Source organism: Hordeum vulgare, chromosome 5H (genome assembly GCF_904849725.1).
Source record: "Hordeum vulgare subsp. vulgare chromosome 5H, MorexV3_pseudomolecules_assembly, whole genome shotgun sequence".
Taxonomy (NCBI): Eukaryota; Viridiplantae; Streptophyta; class Magnoliopsida; order Poales; family Poaceae; genus Hordeum; species Hordeum vulgare.
Window position 1 is genome coordinate 426,761,748 of NC_058522.1, and position 15,434 is coordinate 426,777,181.

The 15,434-nt window shown below is 47.5% G+C and overlaps 1 protein-coding gene across 2 annotated transcripts; it reads left to right on the top strand.

Annotated features, from left to right (window-relative positions):
• The first annotated feature begins 5,193 nt into the window (after window positions 1–5,193).
• Window positions 5,194–14,420, top strand: LOC123396398 (actin cytoskeleton-regulatory complex protein PAN1-like). 2 transcript variants are annotated; one of them, XM_045091345.1, is made up of 8 exons: window positions 5,194–5,529; window positions 6,756–6,908; window positions 7,007–7,070; window positions 7,152–7,235; window positions 7,340–7,464; window positions 11,001–11,068; window positions 11,751–13,547; window positions 13,778–13,894. In XM_045091345.1, the coding sequence occupies exons 1-8, from the start codon at window positions 5,393–5,395 to the stop codon at window positions 13,798–13,800; spliced, it is 2,451 nt and encodes an 816-aa protein (XP_044947280.1). In that variant the 5' UTR covers window positions 5,194–5,392; the 3' UTR covers window positions 13,801–13,894. The 2 variants fall into 2 exon arrangements, with proteins under 2 accessions (XP_044947280.1, XP_044947279.1); XM_045091344.1 differs by having other exon boundaries at window positions 5,212–5,529; window positions 11,751–14,420.
• The last annotated feature ends 1,014 nt before the right edge of the window (window positions 14,421–15,434 follow it).

Genomic DNA, 15,434 nt, shown 5'->3' on the forward strand with positions numbered 1-15,434 from the left:
CAGATCCTTGATGCTACTCATTACACCTCTTATCATGATTATGGTTATGCTTTGTGAGTAGTTACTTTTGTTCCTGAGGACATGGGATAAGTCATGCTAATAATAGTCATGTGAATTTGGTAATCGTTCGGTATTTTGATATGTTGTATGTTGTTTTTCCTCTAGTGGTGTTATGTGAACATCGACTACATAACACTTCACCATTATTTGGGCCTAGAGGAAGGCATTGGGAAGTAGTAAGTAGGTGATGGGTTGCTAGAGTGACAGAAGCTTAAATCCTAGTTTATGTGTTACTTCGTAAGGGGCTGGTTTGGATCCACTAGTTTAATGCTATGGTTAGACTTTGTCTTAATTCTTCTTTCGTAGTTGCGGATGCTTGCGAGAGGGGTTAATTATAAGTGGGATGCTTGTCCAAGTAAGGGCAGCGCCCAAGCGCCGGTCCACCCACATATCAAACTATCAAAGTAACGAACGCGGATCATATGAACATGATGAAACTAGCATGACAAAAATTCCCGTGTGTCCTCGGGAGCGTTTTTCCTCTTATAAGACTTTGTCCAGGCTTGTCCCTTGCTACAAAAGGGATTAGGCCACTTTGCTACACCGTTGCTACTTTTGTTACTTGTTGCTTGCTACAAATCATCTCACCACACAATCACTTGTTACCGACAATTTCAGTGCTTGCAGATTTTGCCTTGCTGAAAACCACTTGTCAGATCCTTCTGCTCCTCGTTGGGTTTGACACTCTTACTTATCGAAAGGACTACGATTGATCCCCTATACTTGTGGGTCATCATCGGTCACGAGCACCTATAACTCAACTATACCGAAACATCACCGAACCTTAAGTGTGCAAACCCTGCGGGTTCAAGAACTATGCAGACATGACCTGAGACACTCCCCGGTCAATAACCAATAACAGGACCTGGATGTCCATATTGGATCCTACATATTCTATGAAGATCTCTCTCGGTTGAACCTCTATGTCAAGGATTCAGTTAATCCCATATGTTGTTCCCTTTGTCCTTCGGTATGTTGCTTGCCCGAGATTTGATCGTCGGTATCTCTATACCTAGTTAAATCTCGTTACCGGCAAGTATCTTTACTCGTTTCGTAATACAAGATCTCGTGACTAACTCCTTAGTCACATTGCTTGCAAGGCTTATTGTGATGTTGTATTACCGAGTGGGCCCCGAGATACCTCTCCGTCACACGGAGTGACAATCCCAGTCTTGATCCATGCCAACCCAACAGTCACCTTCGTAGATACCTGTAGAGCACCTTTATAGTCACCCAGTTACGTCGCGATGTTTGATACACACAAGTTATTCCTCCGGTGTCCGGAGATCTCATGGTCATAGGAACAGATACATTGACATGCAGAAAATAGTAGCAATAAACTGACACGATCATATGATACGTTCATAGTTTGGGTCTTGTCCATCACATCATTCTCCTGATGATGTGGTCCCGTTATCAAGTGACAACACTTGTCTATGGCCAGGAAACCTTGACCATCTTTGATCAATGAGCTAGTCAACTAGAGGCTCACTAGGGACAGTGTGTTGTCTATGTATCCACACATGTAGTTGAGTTTCCAATCAATACAATTTTAGCATGGATAATAAACGATTATTATGAACAAGGAAATATAATAATAACTAATTTATTATTGCCTCTAGGGCATATTTCCAACAGTAAAGGGCGAAAGGCCTAGCCTTTTACCGGGTGATTTGTTTCGCTTTTGCCGCATTAGTTTCGGCTACCGGTGCTTTATTCCATATCTGAGCGCTCCTAACACGTTTGAGGTTGTTATGGGGACCCCTTGGTAAATCTTTAGTGTTAAGGCTTGTCTAGCAAGACCTAACTTTGGTGTTAAATTGCTAACAACTTAATGATAACAAACATAGGGAATAGCTACCCCGAGGAATTTAATCAACCCCCGGGCTAGTGCTCCTCATGAGTGTTGGTCCAACCTAGAGCCGTTTGTGGGGCCAACCCGGGGCAACCCGGGAGATGTCTATCATGCCACCGTATGCTGTGCTTAACTGACGTGTCCTGAGACTGAGATACACGACTCTTATTGGGGTCGCCGCCACGTCGGGTGGTCTTGCTGGAGTTTTCTTACCTTAACGATATATCTTGTGCATTGGGATTCCGGTGAGGCTTTGGGTCTTCTCGGAGTTGAGGTTTTCCACTAAGGAATATGACGAGGTCGCGAGTATCGTGATCGAGGATTTCTATGCGGCCTGTGGTAATTTGTGATGGATTAGTTGGAGCACCCCTGCAGGGTTAAATCTTTCGGAAAGTCGTGCCCGTGGTTATCTAGCAACCTTGGATATTTTGTTAACATCCGGTTCTAGATAACTTAAAAGAAACTTAATTAAAATCTGCCAACTGTGTGCGTAATCGTGACTGTTTCCTTCAGAGTTCCTTCTCTGATCGAGAACACGGTGGGGGTTATGAATGACGTAAGTAGGTGTTCGGGATCACTTAGTGATTATCCTTAGTTCTCGACTGTCTTGCGTAGACCACCATATCCTTACTTCTTGTTCAACATAAGTTAGCCACCATAAATGCTTAGGTTGCTGCAAACTCAAACACATACCCCAACCCCACCTAATAACTTAGTTAGACTCAATACCAAGGTCATGAGATTGTTGAGTCCTTGTGGCTCACAGATTACTACAACCACCCACAGGTACAGGTACCCCAGATGCAGATGTTTCTGAGGATACCCAACTGAAGTGGGAGTTCGACGAGGACAGTGGCAGGCTGTACGTGACGTGTCCCGAGGACTAGAGGCACTTGGTCGTGATCGTGGGCCTAGCAAGGCGGGATAGCATTAGCTTTTGTCGTTTATCTTGTCCGTAGTCAGACCCTTCTTTCTATTTGAATAATGTATGACTGTGTGGATCTGTAATTTAGATTGTGGCGAGTGTAAGCCAAATCTTATTACTCTTCCATCTATTATGTATTGTAATGTTTATCATGCTTGCAAAACGCTTAGATGCGACTCTTTCCCCTTTTGAGGCCTCACCCCTAAATAAGGAAAGTGACGCATCTTAGTCGTTACAGGCTTGGAGGTGGAGGTAGTTGTGGTCATGCTTCGGCCAAAAGTGGTGAAGATGCTTGGGTCAGTGTTGATGCTTCGGGCAACGGTGGTGAAGATGCTTGGGTCAGTGTTGATGCTTCGGGCAACGGTGGTGAAGATGCTTCAACATGTGGTGTTGATGCTTCGAGCAACGGTCGTGAAGATGCTTCGACAGGTGGTGCTGATGCTTCGACTAACGGTGAGGGGGGGGGGGGATCTTGGCAGCAGCGATCATGATTGATTTGATCTTTCCCGGATGTACTTTAATCATGTATCATTTTGTTTGGTTGTGTATTCAGAGGGATAAACTTAATACCTCTTGATATTATGCATGAATTTGGATATGAACCGAAATGCTTATTTTCTATGATTGAATTCGGTGCTTAATTTAATGTCTATATCATGTCATTATTTGCTTGCAAAAACATTTGCAAGTACGCGGGGGTCCGACACGAAACATATACCATAAAACCCGTACCGCAAATTCTGTTTCGCTAGAGCCCTCGCAGTACCGCAAATGCTTTTGCGGGCTGTCCGTAAACACATTTGACGGATCGGAATGATAACAAGCGCCTTTGTTCTAAAAGAAGGCGATATTTCTTTTTGTCAACATTTTCGTCTCATAGGTGATCTTATCCATTTGTGATGCAAAACTTTGGTTACGTGGTACTCTAGAAATGTGTTTATGGGTTTGCTCGTGGTTCTTGATTTTCTTTTGTTGTTTGCTCCTTGGCAATCTGATGCAAAGATGCATCCGCGAAATATACACCGAGTCCCATTTGGGACACATGAACAAAAACACATACCAATATGATTAAAAGACTAGAATATCACGATTCTTTTTTGCACAAAAGCACAAAATTGTTCTTGGGAGACCGTTCGGAACAGAAAACACTCTCATGGATGGAGAAGCGGAAAAGTTATGGATGAACCCGGACACATATGAACCCACTTTGAAAAACACATTTTGAAATGACAAAAGAATTCCAAAAGAAAGTGCGTCGATTCAGAAAGTTTCACGGGAAAACAACTTTTTTTTTGTGAGCTGCGCAAAAAACACAAAACATCCTGTCGCGAAACGTTCTTTAGAAACACTAAAATTTATCATTTTCACGGTTATAAAATAAAAAAGTTTTTTTTTTCAGAAAACTTTGTTCCGTGGGCATATCTGTGCGAACATGTATGCATACAATTTTGCATGAATTTTTTGACATTATAAAACGTGTTTAGGTTACATTTTTGGAAAACGGATTTATATGCACCCGTGCTCAGAACGTGCCTACACGCGGGAAGCTTTCTCTTTTGGGCCTTTTGGGTGGGGAAGCTGTTGCGTGGTGGCCGATGCAGCCGAGCTCTGGCATCTCCCCTGCCAACGTGCCTACACGCGGCGCAGCAGAGGCCCGGGCGAATCTTCCGATTTACTGTGCAAATCATGGGGGCAGAAACATTGTTCAGAATCACCTCAATAAAACAGTGCGTACAGGAAACTCCAGCAACGCTTTCCTCCCTGCTCCAAACGGTCCAAATAAAAGAGCTGAGCATGCTACGAGAACCCCGCAGAATTCCTTCACTACAAGGGCGGACGTGGTAGAAACAAAAGTTAATTAAAGTTTCCTAAGAAAGTTACTCACAAGATGGTAGATGGGCACAGTAAAAAGGAGAGGACTTTACACACTTTTTTTTGAACGTTGGACTTTACACACTTCGAACCACCGTCCTCCAGTCCTTTTCTGCGAGAAGCGTCTTTGCCCTCTGGCCTTTTTCCCATTCCAGTCCTACTCCTGTAGCCGGGCGCGGGGCCACCCACATCCGCATTGGAGGAGCCCAAAGCTAGAGCCGGTCAAGTCCGCGTGACCTTCCCATCGGGCGGCCCAGGTCGCGCCCATGCCAAGCGTCGCAGCATCTCAGCCGTCCACCCACACAAGCAGACCGCAGCTCACCACCCCCACCCTGTCCCCCTCCCTCCTTCCCCTGCCCTCTCCACGGCGAAAGTACGCAGCACCCACGCAGAGCCAGCGTCTCCGGCCGGGCCCACTCGTCAGCCGCTCTGACACACCCACCACCCACCCCGTCGCACGGGCCTCCCCTAGACCCCTACTTCTTTCTCTGTCTGGTCAGTTTCGCATGCACCGGCAGCCCCGGGCGTCTCCAGGATCAAGAACCCGAAACTCCCCCCCCCCTTCTCTTTTCTCCCCGCCGATTCTCCTCGCCGCCGCCGCCGCTCGCCTGAGAAGGGAGGGTTCTTGTCGCCGCTTCGTGCTTGCATTTGCGTGAGAGAGCTTGTGAGCGGGGGAGGCCATGGAGGATCCGGACGACGGCGAGAACCTGGACTTGTGGGACCTCTTCAACCACTACGACGAGCTCTACTTCCGCGGCGCGCTCGACGCCGCCGCCTTCGCCGTCGAGTGGGCCTACCCGCGCACCAAGAACATCACGTACGTGCGCCTCTTGCACTCCCCGTTTCCTTGATTTTTCGGGGGTTGGGGGTCAGGGGTCAGGTAGGTTGTTGTTGGAGCCCCCGGTAGGAGATGGCTTGCTCACCGAATCTATTTTAGCGTCGACTTTCAAGAACATTCCTGCCTAGGATCGTGGTGCTTTAGATTCTTCCTAATCTCCTCAAGGATGTATCTTTGTTTAGCATTTGACGCTTCGATTCACATAAAAGATGCCTTTTTTTTTTGTTCTAGTACTTGAGATTCTTCGTAATCTTGCCTTTCATTCCCCTTTCTCCATGTGAGGAGCTCGGTGTTTCCGAGGAGATCGTGTAAAATGTTCAGATTTCAGAGTTTTTTTTACCACATGGCTTATGTGGTAGGCTATCTCAAAACCATTTTTTTTTCCTTTTTGGTGTCGTAGAGTTCGCTCCAACATCGATGGTGCCCTAGGTTTATTTTCCCCGTTGGTTAAGCGAATGGAGGTGGGCTACACGGAGATTAATTAGTACTCCCTTGTTGTATTTAAAATCTTGCATGTGTGTATCTAAAAATTAATTATTCCTACAAAAACTGGTGTACATCGATGTTATTTAATTATTACAGTACAGGTACTTCAAAACTTGTTTTTTTTTTCCCTTTCAAATATAGCATTTTTTCCACTGACTGCTTGCTTGAGCTAAGCTCAACACATTTTTATAGATGACACTACATCCTTAATGGGCTCATTATCACATTACGTAGATATACTTTAACAAGAGCATTTTCTTACTATATGTTGATTCTGGACTATAAAACGTGTGTTGTGTACTGTTCTGCTCAATTATTAAATTTTGTTTGCGAACTTTATATGAAAATAGAAGACAGGAAATCAGAAAGCAGCAATTTGATTGTCTATAAGAAGTTGTTTCGGTTCCTGTTCATTTTGAGGCATGAGCAAAATCATAACACTCTATGACTTCATTTTTTTAAATATAGCATTTTGCCCATTGACCACTTGCTTGAGCTACCTCAACATTCATTTTTCATAGATGACAATTTGCAACACATCATTAATGAGCTCACTTTCGCATTAGCTAGATAGAATTTAGCAAGAGCATTTTCTTACTATATGTTGATTCTGGACAATAAAATATGTGTATGTTGTTCTGCTCAATTTTTAAATTGTGTATGCAAACTTTATATGAAAATAAAATAAAGAAAGCACTGATTTGATTGTCTATAAGCAGTTGCTTCGGATCCTGTTCCTTTGGAGACCTGCGCAAAATAACACTCTATGAGCCCATCCTGCAATATCGCACAAATGCTGATCTGAAGAACGCCCTGCTGCATCTGATGATTCATGCAATCATATTTGTAAAGCATGGTATGAAGAGACTCAGGTAAATGCTTATATCCTTTTAACTACGATTGCGTGTTCAAATTTTAGCCATTGCCTAGCCCGCATGCAGCTGAAGTTTTCTGTGCATTCATTGAGCAGCCATGGTCCTGTTTTCCGTGATTGGATGGATGCCATCAACACTTGCACCACTGAGGATTACATGGTTAGTATTCTCTGGCAGCTATGTTTTTAACCATCACGGCCCATTGATGATTTGGATTTATGCTTGCGCCATCCTACCCAGAGACCACCAGGTGGCTATTGTATCACCACTACCCATGATTTCAGTGAGGAAAAATCCTGCAACATCCAGGGCATTCAGTGGAAGGTACTATTTTCCAATTTTCCATAGTTCTCTTTTCATAGTTTCCTTTTTGTTAAACTTGTTTCTTGTTTACCTCTTAATTGCATGTTCAAATTGTTAAATTTCAGTGTGAATTGTGTGGCGTTACACTTCTGAGGGCAACGAGGATGGCACCTCCATCTGATTCCTCCTGCTGTATCGAGAATGTTAGCGAACATGTAACCTGTGGCAACATGCTTTGCCAGTGGCACAAGTAAGATTGCATAAGTTTATCCTGACATATTTTTTCGAAAAGGAGGATAACCCCCGGCCTCTACATCTCTTGATGCACACAGCCATATTATTAAAAATATCAGGTTCCAAACAAAGTCTCAAAGAAATATGCAATTCTCAAAGAAATAAAGATACAAATTCCTGCGCCCTGGTGGAGTACAACGCCGAAGTCCATGCCCGAAGCATCGCAGTCAACCTTGAACTGTTGCTCAAAATCCGGCATCTGGAGGACCGGTCCTGTGGTAAGAGCCTCCTTAAGTGACTGGAAAGCGGCAGCTGCCTCATCATCCCGGCGAGAAGGCCAAACTCCCGAATGAACTTCCGGTAGTAGCCGGCCAGGCCCAAGAATCCGCGGAGGGCCCGCCGCGAGTGCAACATCGGCCAAGACGCGACAACCGTGATCTTGTCGGCATCCATGGCAACTCCCTCCGCCGAAATGACGTGGCCGAGATAAGCGACGAATGTCGTGCCGAACGAGCACTTCGGCCGATTCAGTTGATGCGCCCGAAGCTCGTTGAAGATAATGGCGACGTGTTGCAAGTGCTCCGCCCAAGAGGAGCTGTACATGAGAATATCATCGAAGAAAACAAGCACAAACCGCCGTAAGTAGGGCCGGAGGACGTCGTTCATCAAGGCCTGGAATGTCGCTGGTGCATTGGAGAGGCCGAAAGGCATCACCAAAAACTCGAAGTGGCCGTGATGGGTACGAAAGGCCATCTTCGCGATGTTGCCCGGGTGCATCCAAACCTGGTGATAGCCAGAACGCAAGTCGAGCTTAGTGAAGAAGCATGCCCCGTGAAGCTCGTCCAGGGGCTCCTCCACTAATGGTATGGGAAATTTGTCCTTCGACGTCTTGGCGTTGAGAGCACGGTAGTCAATGCATAAACACCACGAGCCGTCGGGCTTGCGAACAAGGAGCACCGTGCCGAGAATGGCGAAGTAGAAATCCGGATGATGCCCAAGGCGAGCATGAGTGCACACTGTCGTTCCAGCTCGTCCTTTTGCAGCTGTGGGTAGCGATATGACCGTACGACGACGGGTGCTATACCGGGGAGGAGGTGAACGCGATGGTCGCAGACCCGGGCGGGCGGAAGACCATGGGGCTCGTCGAAAATGTCGTTGTGCTGTTGCAGGAGATGAGCCAACAGGGGCGGCTCTGGTTCGGCGACGATGGCCGACAACTGTGGCCGGGGAGCTGCTGGGGCAGCGCCACCCTCGCCCTTCCACTGCACATCGCGGCCCTGATGCCAGAAAGTCATGGTCAGGGCGTCGAAGTCCCAAAGGATGGGACCTAGGGTCCGAAAGAAGTCGACGCCGAGGATGGAGCCCACACATGTGATGGCAAAGTGTTCGTCGCCGATGACGATGGGAACCTGCCGCGCAATCCCATGGCAGTGAAGGCGGTCACCGTTAGCCACGGCAACCTTGAGTTGCTCTCTACCCGTCGGCTGGAGTGCCAGACGACGCATGGTAGCCTTGGGCAGGAAGTTGTGTGTAGAGCCCGTGTCCAGGAGAGCTAGGAGGCGCTCCCCATTGACCGTCACCAACAGCAGCATAGTTTTCTCCGCTCGTATACCTGCGAGGGCATGGAGGGAGACCACGAGGGCGGTGGCTGAAGCAGGGTGGCCTCCTCGGCAAGCTCGAGGGTAGCCGTGTCCTCCTAGACGTAGTCATCCGCCTCCAAGTAGAAGAGGCGCGGGCAGACGTGGCCCAGCACGTAGGGCTCGTCGCAGTTGAAGCAGAGACCATGACGGCAACGCTCGAGTTGCTCGACCGGGGTGAGCCGACGAAACGTCCGGGTCGCGGCCATTGCGGGGGACCCTGCCGCCGCCTGGGACGGTCGGTTGGGCGCGGACACGGCCGCCCGAGGGGGTGGGCGAGGGGTTCGGGCCGAGAACGCCTGCTGCACGGCCACCGCACAACGCTCGAACGCACGGGCGTAGTACATGGTCGTCTGGAGGTCCTGCGGTCCTCGCATCTCGATGTCCACACGGATGTGGTCGGGGAGGCCACCGACAAAGAATTCCGCCCGTTGGAGAGCCGAGACGCTGGGGGCGTGGTAAGCCAGCGCCTGGAAGCGCTCGTCAAAATCCTGCACTGAGGAGAGGAACGAAAGGCGTCCGAGTTCCGCCAGCCGGCTTCTGCGGACGGGTGACCCGAACCGTTGGAGGCATAGGTCTCGGAAGCGTTCCCATGGCGGCATCCCTTCCTCATCTTGTTCGAGGGCGTAGTACCACGTCTAAGCAGCGCCCTGGAGGTGGTACGAGGTGATCCAGGTGCGGTCGGACGCGAGCGTGCGTTGCCCCCTGAAGAATTGGTCGCACTGGTTGATCCAATTCAGGGGGTCCCCGGATCCGTCGTAGGTGGCGAACTCCAGCTTGGAGAAATGCGGTGGGGGATGTTCGTAGCCCACGACCATCGGCACGGAGCAACGCAGATGACGGGGCCGGGAAGGCGGGCTGCAGTGTTCCGCCGTGGAATAGGGGGCCGTCCAAGCCGGCGTAGGGACCCGCAGTCCCGTAGGGGCCGGCGAGAGGCCCGGCCGGGTGCGCGGCGGCCGGTGGCGGAAGAGAGGGTTGACCCAGGTCTGTCGTGTAGACCGGCTCGGCGATCCAAGCAGGCAGTGGTGACGGCAACGAGGGGAACCGCACCTCCTGGATAGGCACGCCCGGAGTCGTCGGCGGCCCGCTGTGCGTCGAGGTCGTCCCCTGGTGTGGCGCTGCCGATAAGGACGGAGGTGGCGCCACGTTGCGGAAGAAGGCTGCGGTGGCGCGTAGGGCCCCGTGAGGAGCGAGCAGATGCCCGCAACGGCGTGCCCTAGCTCCAGTGGCTGGCATGGCATGGCGGCCGAGGTGGCCAGCGGCGTGGTGGTGGTGGGCGGCGGAAGGCTGGGAGTGGGTGGAGGTGCAGACATGGTCGAACCTGAGCTACCTGATACCAAGTTGATAGGAATAGGATCCCTACCAGACCTAGATCGCAGGTTATATGGGTGGAAGGGTGGCTGGCGTGGCGATGGGCGTGGCTGCCGGCGGCGAGGCGCCGTTGTCGCGCGCAAGAGAGAGAGAGAGAATAGGGGCGGCTAGGATTAGGGCACCGGCTCCTGCTAGGAGCCGATCAAATAGATTGATTCTGTTTAACCTCAAACGGTGTCTCTTACATGAGTATATATTATCTCTCTAGGCTAGGAAATATAATAAACTGGGCTAAGCCCCTAATACTATAAGATAACTCGGTCAGCTTGCTTTAATTGGGCCTTCTCCGGTTATAATGTAAACCGGTCATAACAGGTGCATTTCTTCTTGTTAATTGCTCTCAATCATTTAGATGCAGAATAAGCTCTCAAACTCATAATTATATGCATATGCCATTTGTTTGTCATCTTTAATACTCTCCATGACTTCTCTTAATGTATTTCTAGATAATATTTACTTTCGACTAATGTTTGCTTGGTGAACTTCCAAGGTGTATGTGTTTGAGAAAACTTCAAAGGTGTATTAACTGATGCTATTTCTGCAGCCACAAGATGGGTTGTGGTGGTACATATGTGGTAACGAAACCACCAGGTCAAAGGATGGTTCCAAAAGGTACATGCCAGAATCAAGTATCTAATACACTGTTGGTTATGAGCTCTGAACTAACCATAAAGAGTATCGAGGTCGAACTTGGATCCCGTGCTTCAGTTTTACTACAACGTAATCCACCTAAAATTTGTTCAGTTTACGGCTAATTTCTTGCATTCTTGTATCTTAAATTTTCAACATACAACTGTTTGTGCCCACATTTTATGTTTAATTCTGTAGTTTGATACATTCAACAATCAAGATAGTTACCATGTACTATAATGAAATTCTTTGCTGATGTTGTAGGTGTTTATCTATTATATATTCTTTTAATTATGCTATACAATCAAGTGAAAAAGCAAGATGTTTGTGTCAGGAGTGGCATTGAAACTAAAACCATGATATCTGATAAACAAAATAGATCACCTGTTGCCTCATGAACGAAGGATCAAGTCCACTGTATGGTAACTCCAGAACTCGTACACTTGAGTAACTCTTGGTGGGTCGCGTAAACATGTTGCTGTAGTGATTTTTGTTTTGTTTAATCATTTCCATTATGTGAACTTTGGTACTTCCAACACTACTGTGAATTATTGTTCGCCAACAAGAATGTAGACTCCAAAACCAAAGATAATTCTTGCTATAGGTAACTTGTTATTGTGGTAAATTCATGTTGCCATGTCAACTTACAACATGACTTCTTCAGGTACACAGTTGCTTCTTCTGACTGGACCAACTGAAATGACCAAGTCACAAGGTGCTGTACAACAATCAGATTCAGATTCCGATGAAATGCAGAAAACAATTGTTTTGTGTGCTGCCCCTCGGAGTCGGAGAAGATTGAAGCCGAAGCAAGAGTTTGTTGCATGGGACAATATTGAACTTTTACCTACAGTGAGTCGCAGTAATGTAAAATCAGTGGGTTGTAGCTCCTCAAAGAAGGCAGAGGATGTCCTTCTGAGCAAACTGAAGTGGAAGCAAACATCTGTTACATCTCTAGGGAGTTGCGAGAATGCGAAATCGTCGGGAAGTAACACCTCCAGGAAGGCGGGAAAGTTGAAGCTAGAGCAGGAAGATGTTAAGTCTTCTGCACCCTTGAAAAAATTGAAGCTAGTGCAGGACTTGGCTGCATCGGAGAAATATGGAGCTTTTTCTCTAGGGAGTTGCAATGCAAAACCACCAGGAAGCAGCACATCCAGGAATGCAGGTTGCAATGCAAAACCACCAGGAAGCAGCACATCCAGGAATGCAGGCAAGTGGCGCAACTCCGAGGGTGTTGAGAAATCCATTGTACCGCGGCCTACTGCATTCCCCCAAAAAACGAAGCTTGTTACATTCGAGAAACGTGGGGCTGCAAAACTATCAAAAACTATCACCCCAGACAAAGTAGGCAAGCTGCATACGTCGGATGTCATTGAGAACTCCAGTGTCCTGCCTTCCACGCCCCCCAAGAAACTGAAGCTAGGGAAAGACTTTGTAGCATTGGAGAAACATGGGGTGGCAACATCAGGAAGTATCACCACAGACAAAGTAAGCAAGCTGCATAAGCCTGAAGGCATTCAGAAAGCATGTGGTCTACCTGCTGCACCTCTCGCAAAATTGAAGCCAGACTTGGTTGCATCGGAGAAGAATGTGGATTGTGGCAATGCAAAGGTACCGGACAATATCTCCTCAAAGATGGCACACAAGGAACATGAGCATGGAGGGAGTCAGAAACACATTTCTCTGCATGTTGCCCCTCAAACTACGCTCAAGCAACCGGACGAGACCAGCTCCAGATTGAAGGCAAGAAAGCAGCATAAGCCTGAAGACTTTCCCAAAGTAAGTGTTAAGCCTGCTGTCCCTCAGAGTAAGCTGAAGCAATCAAATCGTGCCGCATTGGAGAGGCAAACGACAAGGAGCAAAACTAAGAGCTCTGCTAGGAAAAAGGAGTATGTTTGTTTTAGTCTTTGGCAGAACTTCTATGAGTCAGAATGCTCGAGTGGATCGGCCGAATCACTTGTGAACAAAAGAAGTGTGCGAAGAAAAAGACAGAGGCAACGCACAGTTCAGATAACATATTCACGGTCAAGGAAGCGAAGTGCCAGTGAAGTTTCATCTGAACTAGCGAAACCACCATCTCAACACTTGGAGGTCATTGTTATCGATGACGAGGTGATGACTGAAGACCCTAGAGGTGAGTGGAAGCCACCAGCTCCATGCATGGATGGTGGTACTGTCAAGCCCACTGATAAGGTGATGACTGAAGCCCCTAGAGGTCAGTCTAAGCCACCAACTCCATCCAAGGACCTTGCTGCTGCTGCCCCTCCCGCTGATCAGGTGATGGCTGAAGCACCTAGAGGTCAGTCCAAGCCACCAGCTCCACCCAAGGACGTGCCTGCTGTCCCTACTGCTGATCAGATGATGACTGATGCCCCTAGAGGTCTGTCCAAGCAACCAGCTCCAAGCATGGACATTGCTGCTTTCTCTCCCGCTGATCAGGTGACGACTCAAGCCCCTAGAGGTCAGTCCCAGCCACCGGCTCAGCGCATGGACATTGCCATCCCTCCTGCTGACCAGGTGATGACCCAAGCCCCTGTTGGTCAGTCACAGCCACCAGCTCCAAACATGGACATTGCTGCTTTGTCTCCCGCTGATCAGGTGATGACTCAAGCCCCTAGAGGTCAGTCCCAGCCACTGGCTCAGCGCATGGACATTGCCATCCCTCCTGCTGATGTGCCCCCTGCTGACCAGGTGATGACCCAAGCCCCTGTTGATCAGTCACAGCCACCAGCTCCATGCTCCATCGCCGCTGATCAGGTGGTTCCACCTCACTCGGCTGATCCACCCGGTTTAGCTCCTTCAAATCCAACCAGTTGCCCTGACGTAATAGACATTTCTGATGATGACTGAACTCCTTTTCCATCACTCTATACTCTGCTTACTCTGGACTAAATTGCTGGTCAGTGCTTACCATAGATAGGTAGCAGCTTTAGCTTATCAAACTGTCGTTTCAGCATCAAATCAATTTTTTGATCTTAGCATCATCATTAAGCGAGCATGACTGATTTGCTATGGAGGCATAGAGCTCTGATATGAGCGGCAGAACATCTTGTGAGAAGGCGCTTGGCGCTACGACTCTTTCTGTAATCTGCATTTTGTGAGGCAGTGGCTTGGGCATGCATGGTGAACTGAAGCATGAAATTAGCTGCACTGTAATGTTGAAACACGCCCGGATCATGGGAAAGTTGAGACTTCTTTCATGTGCCAGTTAGATCATTTGCGCCTTCTCGTGTATCCTTCTGTGTGCAATGTTACTGGTTATTGCTACTCCTTGCTTGCCATGGTGTTTTGTAAACATGCCATTTGCTCGGTGAAATTTATATCTTCATATGAATGTGCACCATTGCTTCTTGCTGTGGTCCTGGGTGAAATAGAGACGAGCATGGGAATACACAAGCTCGGTGATATATTTCCCAGTCTCCATGGTATGAAAGCTCTGGCTGGAAGGGATAACCTCTCAGTCCCCTGTTCTGGAAGGGATAAGTTAACTGAATATGTCCTGTAGCATTTCAGGGAAAACGTTTCAGTTTAATCAGGCAGTTTGGTCGCTCGACGGATGAGATAGTTTCACCCTAGTTAAACTTTTGTTAATTCTATTGCTGCCTTCTTATCGCTTAGGTTTCAAACTCCAGAAGCAACACTTATTATTTCTGAAAAGATACCTTGACATATAACAGTGATAAATATCACATGTTGTAAAATTGATGCCTCAAGACTCTGAATGATAGCATAACCTCGTACATTCGATTTACCAAAAAGATATATCAAGGTGGATTGTTCCAGTGACACTGAAGTTCTTGCATTTTCTAATTTTTTAGCCTTGATTTCCTCCTGATTGATATAGTAATTAGTTCTTCCTTAACATTCACATTATTTATATATAAACAGCCGTTTGCACCATTCTCATTCGCATTCCCAACAGCGGACAACCTATATAGTTCTTCAATTAAGCTTCCAATAACCTACAGATTAATCTTCATGATCGTTTTCGCCTACAGAATTTGTTTGACACAAGGGTATTTTATGAAAAATCTAGAAGATTATGCTGCTGGGAAAGAAAATAAATCTAACAAGGAAATGAGCAAGAAAAGAATCACTGACCGGATCGAACGTCATCACCGACATGTCCTCTGGATTGAATTTGTTTTACCAGCAACCGGTAAATCAAGTACCCACCAATATCTGTGAAATACAAGAAGTGTGAAACAGAGACTGTTGCAAAGATAGTAGTACACGGACATTATTTTGTTGCCCTTGTCCAGGATCATCGGCACTTCACAACTGAAAAGGAAAAAAAAGGAGACCATCCAATACTAGCCTTTGGAGGCATATTTTTATAGAAGAAGTT

Coding starts and splice junctions, on each gene's coding strand:
- LOC123396398 (XM_045091344.1), top strand. CDS start 5,393: ATGGAGGATCCGGACGACGGCGAGAACCTGGACTTGTGGGACCTCTTC. Junction 7,236..7,339: donor TCCAGGGCATTCAGTGGAAG/GTACTATTTTCC, acceptor GTTAAATTTCAG/TGTGAATTGTGTGGCGTTAC. Junction 11,069..11,750: donor TCAAAGGATGGTTCCAAAAG/GTACATGCCAGA, acceptor TGACTTCTTCAG/GTACACAGTTGCTTCTTCTG.